This window comes from Pagrus major, chromosome 9 (assembly GCF_040436345.1).
Source record: "Pagrus major chromosome 9, Pma_NU_1.0".
NCBI classification, from domain to species: domain Eukaryota; kingdom Metazoa; phylum Chordata; class Actinopteri; order Spariformes; family Sparidae; genus Pagrus; species Pagrus major.
This window is the reverse complement of record NC_133223.1, coordinates 5614455-5639358: the sequence shown is the minus strand read 5'-3', so window position 1 is coordinate 5639358 and position 24904 is coordinate 5614455. Positions and strand designations below refer to the sequence as shown.

The 24904-nt window shown below is 42.1% G+C and overlaps 1 protein-coding gene across 2 annotated transcripts in view; it reads left to right on the top strand.

Annotated features, from left to right (window-relative positions):
* Window positions 1-10592, top strand: part of raph1a (Ras association (RalGDS/AF-6) and pleckstrin homology domains 1a) — an 81217-nt gene extending 70625 nt beyond the window's left edge. For both annotated transcript variants that reach the window (XM_073474379.1, XM_073474378.1), the window contains 4 exons: window positions 1323-1421; window positions 1665-1785; window positions 1985-2115; window positions 4054-10592. In XM_073474379.1, the coding sequence (XP_073330480.1) occupies window positions 1323-1421; window positions 1665-1785; window positions 1985-2115; window positions 4054-6420 (2718 nt within the window). In that variant the 3' untranslated portion in view covers window positions 6421-10592. The remainder of the gene's footprint in view (window positions 1-1322; window positions 1422-1664; window positions 1786-1984; window positions 2116-4053) is intronic.
* The last annotated feature ends 14312 nt before the right edge of the window (window positions 10593-24904 follow it).

Here is a 24904-nt window from a genome sequence, read left to right as displayed (position 1 = left end):
ATTGAATACCAAATAACAGATTTGATTTAACCGGACAGTTGGAATATCATTAGGCCTATCATTAGTTTTTCAGCGAGTAAAATGGTGACGTGAATAGAAATTCTATTTACGAATGTTTAATGCACTTGTGAGAAATTAGACAGAAATAGACATTCGAACTTTAAGTAGGTCTCAGTGATTGAGAACAGCAGCCAGTCTGAAATGCCAAACAAAGAGCAGTCTTGTTAATCAGAACAGCATGCCAAGGAAAAAGTCTGATACCACTGGGAAAAAAGCAGGAGGATACGTGGGCTTTCCGCAGATTATAGGCCTGTTTATTTTGACTCTTTTTCTTTCTCTAACTGTTTTCGGTGCAGATTTTTAGACTATCCTATTCTGATATTGTTATTTTTATTGCTATTTAGTCTGCTTAATCTTTTTTTATATTTATAATGCATATAGACCTATGTATTCAGACAAGTCAACACACTGCCCCCCTTGAGAAACGCTACTTTGAAGTGTTTGCAGCATCAGTGGTGACAGGAGTTGTAGTAATAGTACAAGTAGTACTTCCAAAAGTAATAGTTACTATTCCAGAATCTTATAATGAACAATATTCTACAAAATCACTGCTACAGAAAACAACATCTTTAACAGTGTACAATCACCACCATGTAGATATTGTAAAGAGAAAGAGCGGTAACATCTCTTTTTTATTGTCCATATGGTGCAAGACTGTGGGCCAAAATCCAAAATGGGTTAATGCTACTTAGCCTTCATTTTAAATTTACACACTTAAACATTATGTTGGGGAGTCCAGATGACACTTGTCTAAGATATTAAACACAACCATTCTGTCAGGTAAAATATTTAGATTTAAATCTCAATCAAGAGCCAATAGTTGTTGTTTTTTTTTTATGTATTACAAAGCCAATTCATTTTGGAAAGGATCATTACTACAAAGTAGCACAGCACAATATGAAAAGAGAGAAAATTTGTTCTAGTGGAGCTTGAGACAATATATCAAATCTGAATATGCTCTACAACTGTCATGGATTTTTCAGTTTTTGTAAATTCATTTGTTTTGTCTGCTTGAATATATTAACTGCTGAAGGGATCTAGCTAAATTTTATTTTATTTTAATTTTTTTTTCCATAGCTTTTTTTGGCCTGACTGTCCTTTTGTCTTTTGTGTAGGATGTATTGTATGTCATCACATAGTCATGTGTTCCTGTGTATTTTGCCTGTATTAAATTAATTACATTGTTAAAGAATAAGTAGTGATAACAATACTCATAAACAAAGTATTCTTTCAAGTAATACTCTGCATGTGTGTGTGTGTAGCACCCTCAGATCCAGAAGAAGTCTCAGTACATCAAGTACCTCTGCTGTGATGACGTCAGAACCCTCCAACAGTGGATCAACAGTATTCGCATCGCCAAGGTAGTAACTCATCCTGTGGTACAACATGAAACGCTGCTGCCTGTATCATCTGTTAGTGCCTGATGCTGTAGAAACACTGTCATTTATACACTAACAGTCTCCACGCTGCATTATGCTTAGTGTGGTGAACATGAAGCTCTATTTAATCATTTCAGGATCGGATTGCTTCACTGCAGTCATTGCAGTCAGATTCATGTAGCTGCATATCTGTCAAAACCTGTTGTCTGTCTGTCTTTCTGTCAGTATGGGAAGCAGCTGTACATCAATTTCCAGGAGGCAATGAGAAGGACAGAAGCGGCCTATGATTGGTCCTCCCTCTCTTCTTCCTCCATCAAGTCAGGATCCAGCTCCTCCAGCCTTCCAGGTCTGTCTGTCTGCTTTGGTTGAGATAAATCTATGGCAAGTTCGAAAGCCAAATGTTAGATTTTTAGAGATTTTTTACAGGTTATACAAAAAAACCAATTAATTTTCAAATAAATGTTTGTTTGTTTTTTTTAAACGAATAAGCATTATCAGTAGTAAAAAATCAAACAAAGCTTCTGCTTGTTGCCTCACACCCACAGAGTCCCAGTCCAACCACTCCAGTCAATCAGACAGTGGCGTTTCAGAGATGACATCATCAAGCCACACCCGCTCCCAGAGTGCTGTTAGCTCCATCTTCTCCGATGCATGGAGGAGAGGGACGCAAGGAGAGGTGTGAACACACACAAACACACTCTGTCCTATCCTTTCCTGTCTTTGTCCTGTTGACTTGTGGATACATTTCCCATATTTCACCTCTGCTTCCCTGCCAGCGGTCAAAGGTGAAGGGACGTATGCCAGTTCCTCTTTGTGCAGGAGGAGGAGGAGGGAGTGGAGGTTAGACAGGAAGTGATGTAACAGGCATGGTAACAGTTTGGCTGCAGCCTTTGAAATGCTAAGCTGTTTGTGTTGGTGTTTTGAAGTGACCTGGGTTTGTGTAACCAGTTTATTTTCCCATCGGCAGTTTGTGTAAGATGTGCTCACCGTCTGGTGCTTTAGGTAGCAACACAGGGGTAGATAATGTAATTCTTGATTTTCACATTAAGATTTCCTGTTACATTAAAGTCACGAGCAAAAACACTGCTATCATCACATCCAACCCTTCAACCCGTTTGCGAGAGTCAAATTAACTTTTGACTCTCTCTAAAGAATATAATAGACAAATCTGTTCGGTATCACAAAATCAAATATTTTAAAAACCTGTTTTTGTGGGGATATTTTTGTTTTGTTAGATCTTACAGGTGTTCTAATTATCTTAAAACTGAGCAGCACAAAAATGATCTATGACAATATAATAGTAGAAAAGTAAAAAAATGTAATTAAAGCAAATATTGGTTTACCTATAGCCACATGAATATAAACTTGCACACACACATACACACACAAGGGCGTGTACACATCTGATCTCTACAGGAAGTGGATTCTCGAGTTAAGGGCCCTGACAGCGAAAGCCCATCCCTTCTGGTCACAAAATTTGGACTTGTATTTTTCAGGTTTCATTTCATGTCATGACCAGTGTGAGGTGATGTCAACTTTGTATATAAGTAGTGTGAGCTGTCTGGTGTAGTGGGTCTTTTAAATGGCTGCAGCTGAACTGTTGATTTGTTCTAACCCAGTGGTGTGATGGAATGTCCTAACCAACAAGTAATATAACAAAAACTTTGGACGGTTAGGGGAACTTTTGTCACATTCAAGATCCAGTTTACAGCCTATTAGACTCAGATTATAGCCAATTAAATGTTATTTGGCATCTTGTTTAAAAACTTTTTGACGGTTAACCAAATAGCTGAGAACCTGTTCGATACCAGTTAAAGGCAGTCTGATAGAGGCTGGTGCTCTGTCATGTAGCATCATAGCTGCAGCTAAATCAGATGTATGATAAAGGTGCCATGAGATCCACCCAGCACAGGGTTTCTGAGAACACAACATCATAATCGTCTGTGTAATTGTCTAAGGGCACAGCAATGGGATTTAGGAGACCACATGATTTTGTTCTGGACAACACAGGTTTAAATCTGCATAAACTGCAGCTAAGCTAACAGCCAACAGCCCTCTTTTTTCGAATCAGTTCAGAATGTGTTTTCCAACATTTTAAATCAGTTAAGCATTAAGCTTGGTTAAACAGTTCAGTAAATGGACAGATAGATGGACTAACTTCAGCTGATCCATAGTACCTTCTTCACTTTCCTTGAAGCTGCCAATGAAAATTTGACAATGCCCTAAAAGAAATATGAAGTCAAGATGATTATTGATTAATGATTGTAGGACAGTAGAGTTAAAAGGTTTCATGTTCTAATTGCAAATTCACCTTATTCACATGTGTTTGGAGTTGCAGACTGCACTGGTTGACTGTTTGATTTATTGCATCTTGTCTTGGATTGTTTGGTTTCACAAACATGACATTGGTCGAACTGTTTGTTACTTGTTCTAATTTTGTCTTTCTCCCTCCATCTCATCACCCCTTTCTCTTGTGTCTTCTACTTTTCTCTTGACTTCTCTACCTATATGCTTCCTCTTCCTCTCACGGTTCCTCCCTCTCCTCTCTTTGGTTACCTTACTCTCTTTCTCCTTTCTCTTTCTTTCTTTCCCTCTTCGCCATTTCTCTCTCCAGATGATGAGGATCGACCCTATCAGTAGGCCTATCCCTGTCCAGATACCTTCCCTGTCCCCACAGCCGCTCTCTCTCTCTCAGCCTCAGACTCCTCCCTCTCGGAGCAGCTACACCGATGGCCTCATCCCATCCGACGATTCCTCCCCGTCACCGCCGTCGCCTCCTCCACCTCCGCCTCCCCCACCTGTCATGAGTGTGGCCCATCAGTCAGCACCTACCTCCTCGTACATCAAGTACAGCACGCTGGCACGCCTGCAGAGCCAGAACCAGTCCAGGACACAGCCAGCAGGAGCTGCCCCACTTACCCTTCCAACCCAGTTTTCTAAACCCAACTACAATACCCTCCCAGCTGTTTACAGCACCTCGCCTCCACTACCACCATCTCCTCCCCCTCCTCCCCCACCTACGGTGCCAGCTCCTGGCTCAGCTATGGCCGCACTGAAATTTGGTCCATCAAGCCCCTCTGGTCTCCCACCTCCACCCCCACTGGAGGAGGACGTGCAGGACATCCACTACCTCCCACCTCCTCCACCAGAGAACCTGGAGGCCAATGGGTTGCCTCCACCCCCGCCACCAGAATCCATCTTCGACTCCTGCACTCAACTCTCCAACAGTGGCCTCCAGCAGTTCCTGTCACAGAAGTTTCCCAACATGGTGTACGACTTCAGCCCACCATTGGACGATAATTCTCCTCCTCCACCACCTCCAGCTGAGCTCTCTCCTCCTACCTCCCTACAAGTTCTCCAACCTCTGTCCCCCAATGCACCCCCTCCTGCACCTCCCAAAACATTCACTGGTGGTTTTCCCCCTCAAACTGCCCCCAAACCCTCTGGTCCTTCTTCCCTACCAATTGCCCTCTCACCTGTGTCACCAACACAGCCCCAGAGTGGCCACGGGCCAGTTAAAAAGCAGCAAAGTTTCTCGACAGGACATTCCCCAAATCAGCCACCTCCCACTCTGCCAAAGCAGCACAGCCTCTCCTCCAAAAACCTGGCCATCTCTCCCTCTTCCTCCTCTTCTTCAGTCTCCATTGCAGCAGCTACCTCCTCTTTGGTCAAACAGATTGTCAATCAGTTCCCTGGAAACTCTGCCCCTTCCTCTCTGCCTGCCTCCAACTCCATGGAAGGATCTAAATTCTCTGCTCCTCAGTCCCCTCCAGCGGTCAAGGCCAAACCAAAGTGGCAGCCAGGAGGCGTCATGGCTCCACAGTCCCCAGAGTTCCCTCCACCCCCTGCTGACACCTCCCTCGGAGATTTCCCTCCTCCTCCCACTTCGTCCTCCTCAAAGACAGGCTCCCCCATAAAGAAGTCGCCTTCCACCTCGTCCACAGGATCCAGCAAAAGGGGGCCTCCACCAACCCCACAGAGAGCTTCCTCCATCCGGGGCAGCTCAGGTGATACCCAGGATGAGAGGCCAAAGAAGGTGGAGAGCCTGGTCAACAAATTTGGCCAAGCTCCACAAACGGGTACTTCGTCCAGCTCCTCATCAGTGACGGGGTCTCCATCAAAAGAGTCCTCTGCTGCTGCTCCGCTCCCTAAGCCAGGGAAGCTGAACTTGGCGAACCTACCGTTGGCACTCCAGGGGCTGCAAACAGGCCAACACCGTCAGTCCTCTGAGTTCCCATCCCCTCCTCCCCCACCTCCCCCCTCCCAGCCTCCTCATGTTGACACATCACCCGACTACTTCCCACCTCCCCCCAGTGACTTTGAGCTTTTTCCTCCGCCTCCCCACCCATCAGAGTTCCATCACCCACCAAAGGTTGCCGTGGTGAACCCCCAGCCTCAACAGTCAGCAACATCTTCCTTGTCGTCGTCATCATGGAAACAAGGCTCACTGAAAAAGGGGGCAGTAGTCCCTCCTCCAACACTAAATCGGCGGACCAGTACCACAGCCCAGTATGACAATACAACTTCGATGCCCCTGTCTCCACCTCCTCTATCCCAGACCCCACCTCCCTCCCTGTCCTCTTACTCTTCCTCCTCTTCTCCTGTCCCCCCCACATCCCCAAAATCAGCGGGGCCGTGCTCCCTGGCACTGAAGCCTCTCTTCCTGGAAGACCTCAACCGCACCCTTAAGAGGAAGTCTGTAGTCCGCCATGGCTCGCTCACCTCCTCCAGCCTCATCCCCTCCTCTAAGATGGAGCCTGTGGGCACCATGGACGACATGGCACTCCTCCCTCCTCCTCCCCCTGAGCTCCTGCAGCAGCAGCATGGTGTCCGAGGACACTCCCAAACGTTGTCTCGCCACCACACGCACTCCCACTCCACCAAACATGCCAACATCTCAGGCTATGCAACGCTGCGGCGAGGCCCGCCTCCCGCTCCTCCAAAACGGGACCAAAGCACCAAACTGACCAGTGACTGGTAGGGTGTAAAGACCCTGAGTGGAGCCTAAAGAACTGAACTGACTATTTAGGCCTCATTGTTCCTACAGAGAAAAAGTAATCAATGTCTGTCTTGACTTGTCCGTCTCTCCTCATCCTAAACCATCCCCCCCCTGGATTCCGAGCAAGTAGCAAGACGTCTTTCCTACTCTTAATCTCAGATTATGATTGTTCCTAATATCCTCATTATTATTATCATCCTCATCATTACTATCATTACGATACATGTTTAATCCAATGACATGAGTAAAAATATATATATGTATATATATATATATATCTGTATACAAGCAAGCCAGAAAAATCACCTATCAAGCTTTTTTCACAATGTCTGTGCAGCTTTGCATTGAAATATACAAAGACAAGACTTGAACGACAACGGCAACAGAGACAGTTTGCTGCAAAATAACTGGTACTGCATGGAGCCGTGGCAATGGAAGTAGCATTACTGATGAAGGGAAGGAGGGATAAATGGAAGGAACAAGAGATGCAAAAGCGGGATGGTGTTTATGTGTGTATGTTGTGAACTAGGGGTGTGGGAGTATTGCCATTTATTTCAAACTTTTCTGTGTGTGTTTTTATATAAGATTATTTAATACTGGAAAGATATTGTTATTATAATTATTTTAAGTTCTTAAGTTTTTAAGAAGTGTCACAAGAGAAGGAGTTCGACTGGACATGGGTCGGTTTTGTCAAAATATGTCAAAGTGTTGATCTGGGTGACCAAGATTCAAGATTAATTTAATTGTCATTATGCATTACACGATTGTATGATGACATTTCTGTTCATAATTCCCTAAGCTATATACATACATACACAAAAACAACTGCAGACTAATCAAAAAATAATAATCAAGTCAGAAAAGTAAACTTTTCAAGGTGGAGTGTTAAGGATGAGTTCAGAAGTCTCACAGCAGTGAAGCTGCTCTGTAGTCTGGTGGTGCAGCAGCAGATACTTCTGTATCTGTTGTCAGATGGCAGCAGGGTGAACAGACTGTGGCTGGGTGGGTGTTGTCTTATAGTATACTTTGGGCTCTGTGCAGACATCTTACTTCACTGTTGTCACTGATGCTCTGTAGATGGGTACCACCGCTGTAGAGCCTTCCTGTCCTGGGCCGTGATGAACCATGCCAGTTTGTGATGCTTTCTGTTGCTCCTCTGTAAAAGTTGACAAGAATCTGGCAAAGGAAATTCTTAAGTTTCCTTAGCAAGTAAAACACACAGCTAGTTTTACTGAGATTGTATTTCATCAAATCTTATTTCTCTAAATTTAGAGCTTCATGGCTGATTGGTTGGTGACTCACAAAGGATAAGACTTCATACTTAAATGTATAATGAATAAATACTTCCCATAAATCAGCTACAGAATGAGCAGGTCAGTCTTTGCTCAGATTACCAGGTGTTTTGGGATCCTAACCAGTTTAAAAAATCAAATTTGTATCAGACAATATTATTACAATTATCACACCAGAGGGAAATATACACCAGGTTGTTCTGTACTGTAAAGTTGGATGTTTTGAAGGCCATGAGGACAAAGCTTGTGCATTAAGACTGTGATGGAATTTTCCTTCTTGAGGCTAAAGGTAAAATGTCAGTTATTTTATGATCCCTTTGAAGACAGATATGACAAGGCCAAATACTTTCAGTTGTGTAGATCCTGTCTGTGATGCTAATTTGTGAAGGAATTCCTGTGAACTGGTCCTCTCGTTACTAAAGACGGTTCAGGAAACTTGGATGTTTTACACCGAGACATTTATTGAAGCTTGATCGAGGAGCTCAAGTGAGAACACTGCGTAGCGCCAGAATAATTCTGAAAGGAGAATTTAAACTTTACCAGACCCAGGAGACTAATGAAACCAAATGAGGTTACTTTTCACTCATCTATACACATGTAAGGATTCTATTGGGTATTGGAATCTAAACCAAAAAATATGCTTACCTAAGTTAGCCCAAGGCACATTGTGTGATCCTCATACTCATAGAAGACAGTCTGTCTGTCTGTAAGCCAAGTAAATCATAGCTATTGGCCTTAAGCCCAAAGAATGGAAATTCCTTCACACAGACCTGCCTTTCCTTCATCTCTACTATCTAAATAACCCATTCAAATTTAAATGTTAATATCGATCAAGTTTGCATCATTATCAGGAAACTCCACCAGAACCTCCTCTGATCTGAGCAAATCAGTCGCTCCGCAACATCAATCAATCAATTTGGACGCATTTCAGTAACAGACTTGATGACCGCCTCACTTAAGCAGGGTTTGTCTTAACTCATCTGTCAGCTTTGCAGTCACTTGGTTAGGTAATAGTTTGTTAGCAGAGCAAGCAATCAGTCCGTCACATGTTTGTCACCCTAACAGCTGGTCAATCACTTCACTGGTTAGTCATTAAAGGTGTGTGTCCACTTAGCATCTGAAATGATCAGAGAAAATCCCAAGGACTGCCCTGGGGAACAAGTGCCTGAAAAACAAAACACTCAAACTGCTCACAGGTGTGTGGTGACATCATACACTGCAGACCTGACTGTAACATCCGTGATGTCGACCATTAATCTTCTGACATTTTGAAACCAGGAGTTTTCCACACACAGCCATCTTTGTCTGATACTGCAGCCAGGAAATTCAAATGTGTAAAAAGAAGGGAGCCTGGGAGGAGCTGATGTGGGACATCGAGCAGCAACATGAGTAATAGTAAGGCCGAGACAACTGATAAATACCCCAAGAGAAAATAACCCTTTGTTTGCCTTAATCGCCATCATTGGAGCACTGATTCTGAAAATAAGTAAACCAGGCGTTTACAGGAGTCTCCTGTCACGTTCTTTACTGTCGCAGCCCTCATGAGGTCCATATCCAGTTATAATAATTCATTACTTACTTGGGGTCTTTTCTGTGTTTTGCCTCTGTGTCCGTTGTGGTAAACAATAAGATTGTTTGTTGTGACTTTAATCTGCAGCTTCCTCCACTGTGACAGGTGTCTAAATGAATCTCTGAATTTGTATGCCATATTGAAAGAAATTTGAAGTTGAAATCATTAATTGATCAACTGATTCATCAGTCAGAGGGAAATGAATCACTGATTGCAGCATCTCAAATGCTAAGATTTACTGGTTTCAATAGTCATCTATGTTGATGAACTGAAAACCTTCGGGGTTGAACTGTTGTTTGGACAAAATGATCATTTTAAATAAACCAACCTGGGCTCTGGGATTGTGATGCAGATTGTTCATGAATTTTGAGCCTAATGAAATTTACATCAAGTGTTTGCAGATAACACACAACAAAAAACAAAGGGCACTCTTTAGGAAAAAAAGCAGAATATGGTACAAGCACTCTAAAAGCAGTGGCATTTAGAAAGAGATGCCAGATGGATACACCCCCAGTCACTTTGACAGGTAGCTACAGTCAGTACATTATTTCAGACAAGTTTGATCCTGGTGTTCAGCAACATGTTGTAGTCAGTTAGGTAATCACAGTAGTATCTGTCAGTGGGTGGCTACATCAGATTAGATATCCAGCTGGATAAACCCAGTCAGTTCAGTAGTTAGTTAGTCTGCTGCTCCAACCAAGCATCCTTCCACACTCATATAGCTACAGAAACATAGTCTGTCATTTTTATCTGTGTCCAGATGGGCTGATAATGGCTTCCTAAGTACATTTTCTGATCGTAGTTTTCTATGTGTGCAGCTGAACCTACATCTGTTTCTACCTTCCTGTTTTTATCATCCATACAGTCACTAGATTCAATTTATCTGCATGACAAGACCAGTGCAACAGCACCAATGCCAAAAATGTGATATTATACTGCCCCAGTTTTGATTTTTAATGTGCAATCATTTGTTTTTGAAGTACTCTGATTTTATCTTTATTGTATAATTATGGTCAAATTATTTCAATCAGTTTAAACATCAGATCTGTCTGTTTGTGATGTTGTTGAAGGAGAGAATTCACCTGAGAGAAGTACTTCCAATGCCCACTGCCCTGCAGGATAATAATCACGAGGGCCTACATCATGATGTATTTGAGTGACACTGAGAACAAAATACAGTTTCAAACTGATCAATGTCTTGAAATGTCTTGCTCAAGGACACCTGGCAGAGCACATGGCTGTTATTGGTGTCAAACCTGCTGTTGCATTAAAAATAAAGGAGTCAAACCGAAGTGCAGATTGTAAAGTTTTTACACAGGTTGCCAGGACTCTGGGGACTGAAAGTGTGAAGGATGGGTTTCCTGGTTTTGAGAGGCTGTGGGTTGGGCAGACGTCATCAGACTGTATGTTTGAGATGTTGTGAACTGTTGTTAAACTTTTTGCAATGATGTGGTGCAGTGAGACTGGCCGGCTCCTGACAGAGTTCTGTACGCCATATTAAACCAAAAATGTCCAACTAGTTAACATACTCCAGTCGGGGAATATGAAAGAGTTACTGCCTTCAAATTAAATTTGTGCGGTCGTGTTTTTAACAAAGGAAGTTCAGTATGTCGTGTGCTTGGCTTTCAAGTCAGTCAACAATGGATGTTGTTTTTCAAAGATGGTATGTGACTTTGTTTTAATTGCATTTTTAGTGTGTTTAAGAACAAAAAAAGAGAAGACAATGGTTTGGTTCTTAGGGCTCCAACATTTTTTTAAAAGTGTACATCACTACTGTGAGCTATGAAAGAATCTTAAGTTACATAGTTCTGAATACAATATTAAAGGTTTGTTTATGTTATATGGACTATAAGTTGAAGGCATCATTAGATGAAGGTTAAATATTAGAAGGGCCAGAGGTCAGACAGACTCATTGTGTCCATAATTCTCAGTAAAGACTTGTGTGAGGCACAAAAAAACAAGGATCAGCTCCTGTTTACTTGCCCAGACGCTTATGTTAAATAAAACATTCAAACCAACTCCATGTTGTGTAGCTGTGGTGTCATGTGGGAAATCATCCTCATACTGATGAAGAGAAAATGTTGAGGAACGTCAGCATCTGGATGCAGATCGGAATGGGCACAGGTGTTATAACATCGATGGCTTGGGAATTAACCATCATCACTTTATTATTTACACCTGTGTTTCTGTTCTGCTGGGACAAGTGAAAATATCCCCTGTGAAAAAGTAAAACAATTTACAAGATGTTGTCATGAGAATACCTGAATCATGTCTGGGCATATTAGCGTGCTGAACATGGATGAACTGCGCATAATTTCCATTTAGCTGCATTTCATTGCGCATGGAAAAAAACAACCTTCAACACAAAAAAATGCAACAGAACAGTCATCCAAGTTGGAGAAAAAAACCCCGACATAAACACAGATGGCATCACAGCAGTATGGTGGCGTGAACAATTGCCTTCTATCTTTTCATCACTTTTTTACTTAGTTATTAGATGTAGTTGTTTTACGTGGTTGCCTGTGAAGTTTACAGACCTTCCATACAAACATGCCTTTGCATCAGGTGTCCATGTATCCCTGAGCAAATACACTGGGAAACATTTAAATTGGAAGTCAGGAATACCAAGTCGGAAATACAGACTTCTGACTTACAGTGGAAAGGGGTCATAATCAGACCCATGACCCCTTTCTCCAACAGGAAGTGAACTTTCCACTAAAGCCCACCACCTGTCCGTGTCTGTTGAAGAAGTTTACAGAGGTTGTAGGAATAAAATTCTGAAAGAACTTTTGTTAGGTTAGCTGGAGAATAAGTTTGTGATTTTTGTTAACCTGCATTCATAATGTTAATAACCTGTCACAAACATTTGGTCGAGATGCCAGCTGGTCAGCCGTATAGTCCACATATCCACCATTGCCAGTCCAGCAGAAACACTACTGTAACTACTGGTCATCCATCAGTTCAGCAATGAGGCACACAGCATCTTATACTGTAGATGAAGCTTCTAATTCAAGAACCCTGATGCTTTTAAAAGTAAGTGTGCAGTGTGTTACCATACTGAGACTGCTCAGCTGATGTTGGCAGACAACAGATCTGAGTTCTGAGCTGGTTGTTTGTCATGTTGGTTAAATTACTGAAAACACAGTGTGTCATTTCAGCCTCTAGGGGTCCCTCAGTCAAAACAATGAAAACAACATGGGAGCTGTTGTCTACCATTGCTGATGGAAATGTATCTGACATGACTCAGGCAGACATGTTCACAGACAGGTAATGTATTAAAGATATAGCTGTATAATGGTTAGTCATGTTGGCTGACTTCCTTCCTCAATCTTTAAAGTGTCAGGCAGGCGTCTAAATGAAAGCCACTGTTAATTTTGATACAATTTCTCTGAGTTTAAACATCGTTGGAGACATTCAGGAGAAGTACACAACTCACAAACAACAAAATATAAAACAATGACAACTGGTCGTTCTTAGACATTTGTATGCAGAAATCTTACATATCATTGTTTCAATAACACTTTCTATCTTTGTTTAACGTGTAAAATGCAGCACTGCTGTCAGAAGTCAGTGATGGAGTGTAACTTAGTACATTTACTTAAGTACTGAACTTAAGATTTTGAGGTACTTGTACTTTACTTGAGTATTTCCATTTTATGCTACTTTATACTTCCACTGCACTACATTTTGGAGCCAGATATTGTTTCCTTTTTCTCACAACATTTATTTGATAACTTTAGTAACTAGTTACTTTGTAGATGGCACTTTTGAAATTAATTTATTTTGTTGACAGTCGGCTCAAAAACCAACTGATTCTGATGATCAGAAAAATGTACTGGATCCGATAACTGGCCAGGCCTTTAATGAGTCAACAGTATATACATACATGTACATGTATGTATAATATAATATAGTATAATATAATATGTACTTGTGTTCAAGTTTCATCTGTACTGTTGACTTTCACTTTAACCAAAGTTATATTTTAACACAATATCTTTATGTGGTGGAAATTCTTATTTAGAAGTGAACAAATGATTCACACAAGGTTGTCTTTGTGTAATTTAATAAAGTGGTAAAAGCAAAGAGCAAACAGAGTTAAGCCTCATCCACCAGGCAAACCCTGGCAGAGATGGACAAAGTCACAGTTTATAGCAGAGACTCAGAGATACCTTGAGAAAGGCAGATTTTCCCAACACTATATCCGACTGGCCAGACAGCCTTGGATGTACCCACAACATCCGGCATGCGTCCAGGGAGCACAGAGTGCTACTGTGCACAAACACTTGCACATAAATCAGTGAGGTCATTGTATAAAGGTAAGTCAAACAGTTCATAGTTAGGCCAGGTCATAATTCACAGTGCGAAAAGGTGTAATGAACCGTAAGGTTATAGGTCAATACATGAAATAAAACAGTGCAAGGTAACAACAATATGTGTGGTTAAATGCAAATGATACATTTTGCTACTACACTTTACTTTTACCCAAGTATGACTTTTGGTATACTTGATACAACACTGTCAGTACTAACTCCAGCCTGAGTCTTGATTGCATACAGACAGACAGCAATAGGCATATTTAATAAACTGTGAGAGGTTTCTGTTTAGTCCACTGAGCACTTGAGAAGGAGACTGAAACATGGAAAACCAAAGAAGTCTGATATCAATCTGAGACAGGATTCAGGTTTTATTGATCTCTCCGTGGGAGGCTGATCACTGCAGTAGCAGGGGTGGATACTGGGTGGTACATGAAATAAATAATGTGTTCTAGATTCACAAAATAAAACTATTTACAAGAGGAAAGCATACAGTCAAGGTCTGTGTAAGTGAAAAGAAACCCAATGGATGAAGATTGTTAATGTAATCAAATCCTGGAACAATGAACATGCATGTGAATCATATTACAGGAATGCTGAAGTTCAGACTTGTTACAGTTTAGTAAAAAATAAATCTCTGAGGAGCTGTACAGAGGACAGGCTAACCGTTATTTAACAGGAGCAGATTTACTGTAGTAGTAAGTTACACACATTCACACCTGGAAGCTTCCCAGTGTAACCAGTCTGAGCTGCCGGTCACATAGCACCTCTACTGGAGCAGTTGGGGTTAAGGGTCTTGCTCAGGGGCACTCGAGCCTGTGTTGAATGGAGAGGGGTCAGTGTCTTGGGTCCTCCTGGTCCAATCAGGAAGCAGCATGAAAACAGAAAGAGGAAGAGGTGATGACATGTTGACACTATACATCTGATTCTCTGCTACTACTTCTTCTATGCTACTGTTAGTTACTTTGGTATTTCTGCATCCACACTCTGTGCACATTTAAAGGAAATGTCTAAAAACACTGTCATTGTGACCACGTTAGCATACTGCCTTTAGTAAATGACAGCCTCACAGAGCTGCTAGCATGGCTGTAGACTCTTGTTCTTGTTTTAAACAAGATAATGTAATTAAAGGAGCATCAATTATTCATCTGAACACAGATACATCGTGGGATTTGATTTCTGCTACCCAAATTATATACTCCATCTGAACTCATGAATGATTCAGTGTATCAATTAAAGAGGAACACTGTTATTATTGAATCAAAATGTGTTTGCCAACCCCTCAATGATAAGCCAACTATTACTTTACATCTATACAGTATGTACACATATACGTATATTTTAGTGTTGTTTGTGATGCTTCCCTCCTGGTGTTTTTTTTCCAGTTACCAGTACGTTGATCCATTGAGACTCAGTGTAGATGTACAGAGCTCTTCGGTCTGTCCGCAGCACCATCACATTCTCCCCCCGCAGCCTCCTCATCTGTTTCTCTCCATCTGCAATAAAGATCTGGAGAGGGCGCGATACAAGTCTAATTTACACAGTGAACATTTGAAAAAAAATCATTCCTATCCAGCCAAGGAGTTTTGTTAAATGTGAAGTGGAAGCGGCTTCTAAGGCACCAACAGTCCCGTGTTTAGCAGTCTACAGATGATCTACAGATGATCTTTTCAGTTGTTGTCACTCCACCTCACCTGAGCACTTACAGGTAAGTATATGAACAGCCACTGCAGTGTTTAAAACCTGAGCCGCCTGCTGAGTGTCACAGCTGCAAATTCTTTTCTTTTATCACCATTGTTATGTACGCAGCTCCTCGGAGGCAAGTAAGGGGTTTTTTTTTTGGGTGACCCATTTTCTAAGTCTGATCTAAATTGTTTTCTCTCCTGTGTTTATAACTTGAGAACTAGTGGGGGGGAAAAGTTCTGCCAGTATGATCTTTCTAAATTCTTTATGTCAGGAGAAAACTTGCTTTTTTTGTGTGTGAACAAAATCTTTTTTAGACCAGACATAGAAAATGGATCACTAGAAAAAGAAATTCCTTCACTTGCCCCTCAGGGCCTCCGTAGTTTGTATATGTGTGCCTTTTTTATTTTACGCTTAGACTGTAGAGCACCCAGTGCTTTGTTATTGAGCTGATGAGCTGTTGGTTATAACACAACAGTCACAACAAAGCAGTGATGAGTTCAAATAACAAAATGAGGAAATATGTTTCCATTAACAGTGTGTGTGTGACACTGACCGTCTTGACTCTGTCCAGCACTCGTTCTGGGGGTTGAACCGGGGAACAGTTGCATTTGGCTGATGGACCCCGATCTCCTGTGTCTCCCTGCAGGCCAGGCAGGACGTACACTACAACACAAGGTCAACAGAGCCATCAGTACCATCAGTACTACGGTAGAGGGTAATTTATTTGCCAAAAAAAAAAAAAACACACAGTAAACATGGTTACAGATAGATTTGATTGCTAGCATTTTTCTTTTCAAATTTCTATAGATATCACAACAATATGTTTATCATGAATGTGTTTGTTTGTGAAAATCTGATAGTGTGACAGCCTTAAACGTTGATGTAAACATTTGGGATACTGAAAGTACACAACTCAACAAAATATATAAACGTCTAGTCGTTTTTAGTCATTTGAATGCAGGGATGTTTCATATGATATCTTTAAAGCTACCCAGGAAAGTGGGGGGATTATGGCTACTGGTTTGCTGGTGTGGTCTCTGACCGTCAGTGTGTAACATGATGCCCAAGATTCCAACATCTGACTGCCAGCACAATGATTTAGAGTCATTTTAAACAAGCCTATTTGTACCAGTCCCCCCTATTGTTGTTGTTGTACCAATGACTCAAACCTATTGGCCTACTGTAGGTATATGTTTAGCAGGCTGTGGAACTGGGCCAGGTAGTGTGAACCCCCGCCCATTTATAATGTTCCAGTGAGGGGTCAGGAGTTAGACATGACAAAGACTGTGGTCAGTCCAAACTGGGAGACTTTTCCACTTCACACACAGAAGCAGAGCTGTATTAAGAGTCATGTTTGTTTCTACCTTCCATTGAGCAAAATTGTTGGGTAACCTCTAATCTCCCTGCTGTCATGCACCTTGTCCATGTAGTCCAGGCTCTCCAGTCAGACCAGGCAGTCCTGCAGGTCCAGGACGTCCCGGCTTTCCTGTAGGTGCGCGAGATCCCTTCAACCCCTGCACACAGTGATTTATTCAGTCATTGAATATTTGATTGGCCAAACAATTAGCTGGTTAGAAGGTAAACAGTTTCAACCAGCTGTCTCTACAGTATAATGGAGGTATGTTGCTGAATTTAGGCCTGAGCCAAGTAGATATTACTCATATCTGTATTTGGATCTGCTAGCTAGGGATGTGGCCTTTCCATGCCAAATACATTAGTAATAGTTCAGATGGTAAATGAATTAAACGTCTATAGTTTTTCTAATCTTAGCAAACACTCAAAGCTTTACAACACAAGTCAGCATTCACACAGGTGGCAGAGGCTACCATGCAAGGCACCACCTGGCAGGGCAGGAGCAATAACCATTCATATGCACTCACACACCAATGGAGCAATTTGGGGTTCAGTGTCTTGCCCAGAGGTGCTGGTGGACCACCACTCTATTGCCTGAGCCACAGCCACCAAGAAGATGACGTGTAGTTTGCTAACAAATTGACACTGTTGATCGATCAGGGATTTGTTGCTTCCCTGTGGTGTATCTGCTAATATATGGTATTTCCAAGATGGCGCCACGGCCGGCTGCCCCGGTGCTTCGTTTCGCAGTACTTTGTTTGTTTTCACACCCATCACCCACTCCAGCATCAAACAACCCTCATCACCACCCTCACCCCTCCCCACTGACCCCCCACCATCACTCAGGATCTGTGAAGAGGATGTGTGTCAGCTCTTCAGGCAACAGAAGACCAGGAAAGCTCCAGGCCCAGACGGCGTGTCACCCTCCTGTCTGAAGGTCTGTGCTGACCAGCTGGCCCCCATCTTCACCCAGATCTTCAACAGATCACTGGAGCTGTGTGAAGTCCCCTCCTGCTTCAAAAGCTCCACAATAATCCCGGTCCCCAAGAAACCGGCAATCTCAGGACTAAATGACTACAGGCCCGTCTGTGGTCATGAAGTCCTTTGAGAGACTGGTGTTGAGCCACCTGAAGGACATCACAGGCCCCCTGCTGGACCCCCTGCAGTTTGCATACCAGGCAAACAGGTCAGTGGATGATGCAATCAACATGGGACTGCATTACATCCTGCAACACCTTGACTCCCCAGGGACATATGCTAGGATCCTGTTTGTGGACTTCAGCTCGGCGTTCAACACCATCATCCCAGACATCCTCCACTCCAAACTCACCCAGCTCATCGTCCCAGCCTCCACCTGTCAGTGGATCACAAACTTCCTGACAGACAGGAGGCAGCAGGTGAGGTTGGGGAAAATCACATCCAGCACCCGGTCAATCAGCACAGGCGCCCCCCAGGGATGTGTGCTCTCCCCACTGTTCTTCTCCCTATACACCAACAACTGCACCTCGAGAGACCCATCTGTCAAACTCCTGAAGTTTGCAGACGACACAACGGTCATCGGCCTCATCCGGGATGGTGACGAGTCTGCTTACAGACGGGAGGTGGAACAGCTGGCCCTCTGGTGTGGTCAGAACAATTTGGAGCTGAACACGCTCAAAACTGTGGAGATGACAGTGGACTTCACGAGTAGCCCCCCTACACTGCCCCCCATCACCATTTTCAATAACTCCGTGCCTGCTGTGGAAACCTTCAGGTTTCTGGGATCTTCCATCTCCCAGGACTCCCAACGTAGACTCCATAATCAAAAAGGCCCAGTAGAGGATGTACTTCCTGCGTCAGCTCAGGAAGTTCAACCTGCCCCAGGAGCTGCTGATCCAGTTCTACACGGCAATAGTCCAGTCTGTTCTCTGGTCTGGATCAGCCACCAAACAGGACAGGAACAGACTGACATGGACAATCAGGACTGCAGAAAAAATCATTGGTGCTAAACTGCCCACCATCCAGGACCTATACTCATCCAGAGTCAGGAAACGCAGGAAACATCTCTGCAGACCCATCACACCCTGGACACAATCTGTTTGAACTTCTTCCCTCCGGCAGGCGCTACAGAACACTGTACGCCAAAACAACCAGACACAAGAACAGTTTCTTCCCCCAGGCCGTCACACTGATGAACACTTGATCAGTCACCCAGTGTCAGTAACCCCCTGACTCCAAAACCATCCACTCACAGTCTTTACATGTACAGACCAAATTGCACTTTATATGTATATATATATATATATATATATATATATTTACTACCTGTAGATAATTGAACAACATAAATCCTCACTGTAAATAATACAATATATATATACTTAAATATATATTTATAATAGACCGGACCTCTGAACACTTTTTAACTTACTGTTGTTGTTCTTGTTCCTTCTAGTTGAATGTTTGTTATGTTTGTTTATGTTCATGCTTACATCTATGTACATCGTGTGCAAAGAAAAAACAAGTCAAATTCCTTGTTTGTGTTTCACATACTTGGCCAATAAAGCTGATTCTGATTCTGAATATATATCCACTATATACCTACCATGGTTCCTCTGCCTCCAGGCCCTCCTCTGGTTCCTTGCTCACCCCTCAGACCTGCATCGCCCCGCTGACCTGGGTCACCCTGCGGCATCACAGTAAAGCATTTACTTATTTAATTTTTAATTTGAACCTGATGTAATCATGTCAGCCAGTCTTCTACCTTCTCTCCTGACAGTCCTGCGATGCCCCGCTCACTCTAATGACACAGATGGGTACAAACATTTCAGTTATCTGTATAAATATGTCACATTTCCAGCAAATGAGAGAAAAGAAACTCTTTCATCACCTTCTCTCCACGAAGTCCTCGCTTTCCTTTCTCACCTTTATCACCCTGATGGACAGAGAGAAATTCCAAATGCCAGTGGTGTTCAAAGTGTATAAAAACAAAAGACATGCAGGATGACTTACTTACCCTGAATCCCCTGCGCCCCTTACTGCCCTGAGAAACACACACATGAGTGTAATTAGTTCTTTTTCACACTACCATTACATGCAGACCAGGCCACAGTAACGTTCATGCTGATGTTATCCTGTTTCTCCCATTAGAAAATAATTGCACACAATTTCATAGTTGTGTTAATTATCACATAGCTTGTTTGATTTCTATCTTGTTTTTCCCCCCACTGTGTTGTTGGGCCTCATTTATGATCTAAAACATGACTCTTTACGAGGGATAGGAATGGAGAACCAGAACCGTTTAGAACCACTTCCAAATGGTCCGATCTATTGGAATGGTACGCTTCCAATCTTATCAATTCCTTTTATCAGTGCCAACATGGAGTTAAATTCCAGGAATACCAGGATGATTACACACAGACTGCTGCTATAGCAGTCTTTTTACCTAGGAGTGGTTCATTTGGGAGCAGAGGGCAGAATTCCCCCCAAACAAGATCAGCTGCACAACACTGCCTCTATTTCACCACATTGCCCACTTTTGTTGTTAAAGCCAAAACCACATCTGCTTTCCAGCTGCTGACACTATGTGAGTAGTGATGAGTAGTATTAAAGGTGCAATATATAAGAACTGGCCACTTGCTACATTCATACTCACAACAAATACAGGGCAGCATATCACCAGAGTTACCACTAACTGCACCCAACTGTAGCTGCTTTTAGCTAGTTAGATTAGTTAGCTGTGCAGCTAGCGGTCCAGGCTGGGCGCACAGAGCACCGTGGAAGGGTTTCTGTTTATACCAATAGCACAGGAGCTTTGAACCCGGAAGGGCCGGGGCTAGCTGGTTAGCATGCTAAAAATTGGAACACAACACATGGGCTTAATAACATAAAAACTGTTCTTCCTCCACATTCTGTTGATAATTATAGTTAAGTCTTGAAAGTTGTCAACCAAAATTCTTACATATTGCACCTTTAAATATTCCAACTGTGTGATACTGGATTTGACATGTTCTTCTGTATGAATTGAACACATGATTGATGAATGACAAACAATGCATCAGGTTAATAGTAAACATAATCATGTCATAGTCATAATGTGTGTAAATATAACAGCTTACATGTCCAGTTATGTGATATGACTAAACCAGGTTTATATGTAGAAGTCATAAAGGGATGAATGAATGCAGTATGAATCCAGGCTACATGGTACCTTTATCATCCCAGGAGTTCCTATGTCTCCATACAGGCCCCTCCAGCCTCTGTCCCCCTTCTCCCCCTGTGGAAACATCAAGGCACAGCATGTACACTGTTATGTTGCATTTATACAGTGTTACTAATAACATTAGTGACTTATTAGCATGTAATGTTCAAAATACTAATCACAATAGTAGTTAAAGGGAACTCTTAATGTAGAGGACAGATGTGATTTCTCTATGTTGATGCAGACAGAATTTGTGACTTTTGAAATATAGTGACCTTCTGGTTTACATTGTATTAAAGAGGAGAGCTTCTCTAATAGCTCTACATTTCTCTACTCACTGGAAGTGTGTGAGAGACATCAGTGTCATTCTGGGTTTGGCAGCTTTTAAGAGCTCTATGTATCAATTTGTAGCAATTTACATGTATTAATTAATGTTTAATTGGCCATATGTGAGCGGATTGTAACGCGACATAAAAATGAACCCTTCCTCTCTTGCCAATACAAGCCCGTGGACAGTTAGTTTAAGTAATTTAATGCTGCTGGACTGTGGATTTCTTTGTGAAAGACCCTGGTTGAATTTACTTCATGCACGTTCTCAGTGCCTCTCTCCGCTCCGCTAACAGAGAGCAACAGTAGCTAATGTTAGTTTAGAAATGGAGTGCGCTAACAGAAACTAACGAGCGGCTTCCAGTACAACACAGAAGTTCCACAGAGCCCCTTTCATGTGCTGTTTTGAACATGCTTTAATATCCCAGCACTTTCCACTGACAAGGTCACAGTTGCTGTATATTAACGCTTCATACTGCAAATGAACAAATCATTTGCTGAGACTTCAACACCAATTTTTCACACACACAACACTGGAGAAAGGACTGACAACTGGGTGACTGATTTAAATTTTCTCAGCGTATTTTTCAGGTTCCCACAGATGTTTCCGTGTAGAAGAACAGGAGTGTCTTTAAAGTTATATTCCAGATGTGAGACCACTGTATGATAGTGGGTTTGTTGAAAGACATAGGTATTCTCTCTGTGACCTTTTGACCTGGCTGTCCCATCGCTCCTTGTGTTCCAGGATCTCCCTCTGGACCCTTCACACCAGGCTGGCCCTAAAATACACATAACAGTGTGACACAATATGACTTTTCCCTTCATCACCATATGTCTGAAAAACATAGTGTGTGTGCATGAGTATGAGTGTGTTACACTGTACCTCAGGTCCTCTGGGTCCTCTGCAGCCCTTCAAACATAAACACCATTAAAGTGTTAGAGTACTGTTAAATTACACTTTTCAGATTTATAGTGGTCATGGTTTAATCTGAGGGCTGTTGTTACCTTTTCCCCTTTGGCTCCTGTGATGTGTTCAGTTATATCCACCTGAAGAGTTAAAGGCAAATCAGCGTGATTTAGTTTTACGTCATGCATGTGTTTTAACAATCGACACATTTGGAATATTTTAGGATTGGATTGTTGACGCATTTCAAATGTAAAGTATGTTCATTCACCTGCCCCTCCTGGAAGTGATAGCCACAAAATAATATGTGGTAGAAAACAGTGACTTCTGCTAAGTGTGTGTGTGTGTGTGTGTGTGTGTGTGTGTGTGTGTGTGTGTGTGTGTGTTTTATCATCACCATCAGCTCTGCTTTTCGTTTGACCGTAGGAAACAAAGGTGGTGGAAGAGGAGGAGGGATGAAGACTTCACATTTCCGAGCTGACCACCTGCTGCTAGATGGAAATCCTAAACAGACACACGGACAGACAGATGTGGTACATTTTCTGAAACTCTGAACAGACGTATTAATTTTGCCCTCTTGCATAAGCCATGATAGTTACTGTCTGTTGGATTACATTGTTTTGAGTACTTAGTAACCACATTGACGACAGTAGTTGTAAAGAAGGTGTTCGACAGCCTTTATCCATGCACAGAGCCTTATCTGCTCCACAATCATGGTGCATAATGACTGTGTAACGTGTGCTCTGCTCTGAAAGGAGACAGCTTCTTTTCTTGTAGGTAAAACCTGTGGGCCCTCAGTCTACGCCTGGTAAGGCCTCTTGGCCACAATGTTGAGAGACGTTAGGTCCACCATTACTCCCCACACCGTCAGGGAACATTTTTTACATAATCATAAACTGAGCAACAACTTCAGAGCAATATACAGCCGTGTTAGACCTCAGTGGGTTGTTCTAGTTTGATCTTAATGTCTGGTTTCCTCTTCCTCATGTTTGTACTCACTGGTGGTGACAGAGGGAGCAGCTGGCTGGAGGCAAGTGAGCAAGGCAGTCCATCCCAAAACCAGCTGAGTCAGCATCTCCTCTCTTCCTGCAGCAACAACTGAATGCTAAACATCAGTATAAAACAAATGCATACACACACACACACACACACACACACACACACATATAATAAAACACAACGTGAATATTTGCATGTATGATAGGCAAGTTAAAGGTGCATTATGTCATTTCAGGGAAGATCTTCATTGACTGATTTTTTTCTGCCTAAACAAACTAAATAATCAAACTCTCTTTGTTTCCATGACTGAATAAACAAACTGACTTTAAAGGACAACACAATTTATACTGTTTTACTTTGTTTATATGTGGCGGACCCTGCCACCTTTCTAGCTTCAAGCAGTGTTCTGGGACCATATTTTCCTCTGAGAACAACTTGTTTATTCACTTATGGAAAAATACATATTTCTGAGTTTGTATTATTACCCCATTAATATTGTATATATTGAAATCTGAGATTGAATTTCTTCTCCAAAATTACATAGCGCCCCTTTAATGGTATGATGAAAATGATCATGTGTTAACTCAGGTTCACTCTAGTTGCATACAGCCGTGCTTTCAGAAAGATTTAGAGCTTGTTTCCTTCATGCTTTGATAAATAAAGCCCCTAAAACCTTCAGCTTTAATTCTTACTTCTTTTAGTACAATGTGAGCTTCCTTGCGGTGAACATGCCTGCACTACAAAAAATAACTCTTTTACTTACAAGTAAAATACAATAAGTCTGCAGTCGGGAGGAGATAATGTCTTCAATTGCAGTGTCACTTGTTTACAGTTTTTAAATCAGAAATTCAGAAACATATTTAACCCTGACATGAGGCAGAAAACACAGATCACTGCACTGTTATCAACAAGGTACCTGTAGATTTCAAAAGTCCCACAAACTGGTTCTCATTGAATTTACAATAAGCTGGCAAATTGTTATCCAAAGACAATTAATTACTGCCAATCAGCCTCAAGAATACATACATGAACAGACTACTTAAAGATGTGTGTTACAGTCAAACACGATTCATTTTCTGAATCATCAATAAAATATATGAATGTTTGTAAAACTGCTGATCCACTCAAACATATTTACCCTGACACACGATAAATGTAGCTGCTGACTTTGACACTCATGTACAGTATATATATGAGAGGAGGTTAAATGGCTGTGTTCACATGCATTGTGATGTGTGTTGTGTGCCTTACCTCAGTGTCGTCTCCTCTGCACAGCGCTGTGTGGAGGCTCGCGTCCTGCAGTGGAGATGTCTGTTGGGGCTGCTTCTCTTCCTGGTCATCGTCCAGCAGAGCCCAATCTGCTAAGCTTGCACGCTGAGTCCGACTTATCTCAATAAACTGTGGAAATGCAACGCAGCCTCTGGCAGCACTCTGCAGAAATAATCAGATAATTACTTACACACCGAGCCAAAGAGAAGCCTGCTCATCAGGCCATGCTGTAGAGGGTGAAACAGTGAAAGCAGTCAGTGGCACCTTCTGTCATATTGTATTATATTATCATTACTGTATTTCCACTTATGTTTTAGGCTTTTGGCCAAGTTCCTCACAGCAGTCATATGACTTGAATTCTATACATTTAACTGATTTAAGGAGTCCTCAGAGTGAGGTAGAAAAATCTATGACAAGCCATCACGGGCAAAAATGTTTAAGGTAAGTGCCACATCTAAATAAGTGGTGGTTCATCATATTCTTCTTTATGCCTTATGTATTAAATTAGAGGAACCATTAAAGAAAGTTACAGTATAGCTGTAAAAAGCAGTAAAATATCTAGAAATATAT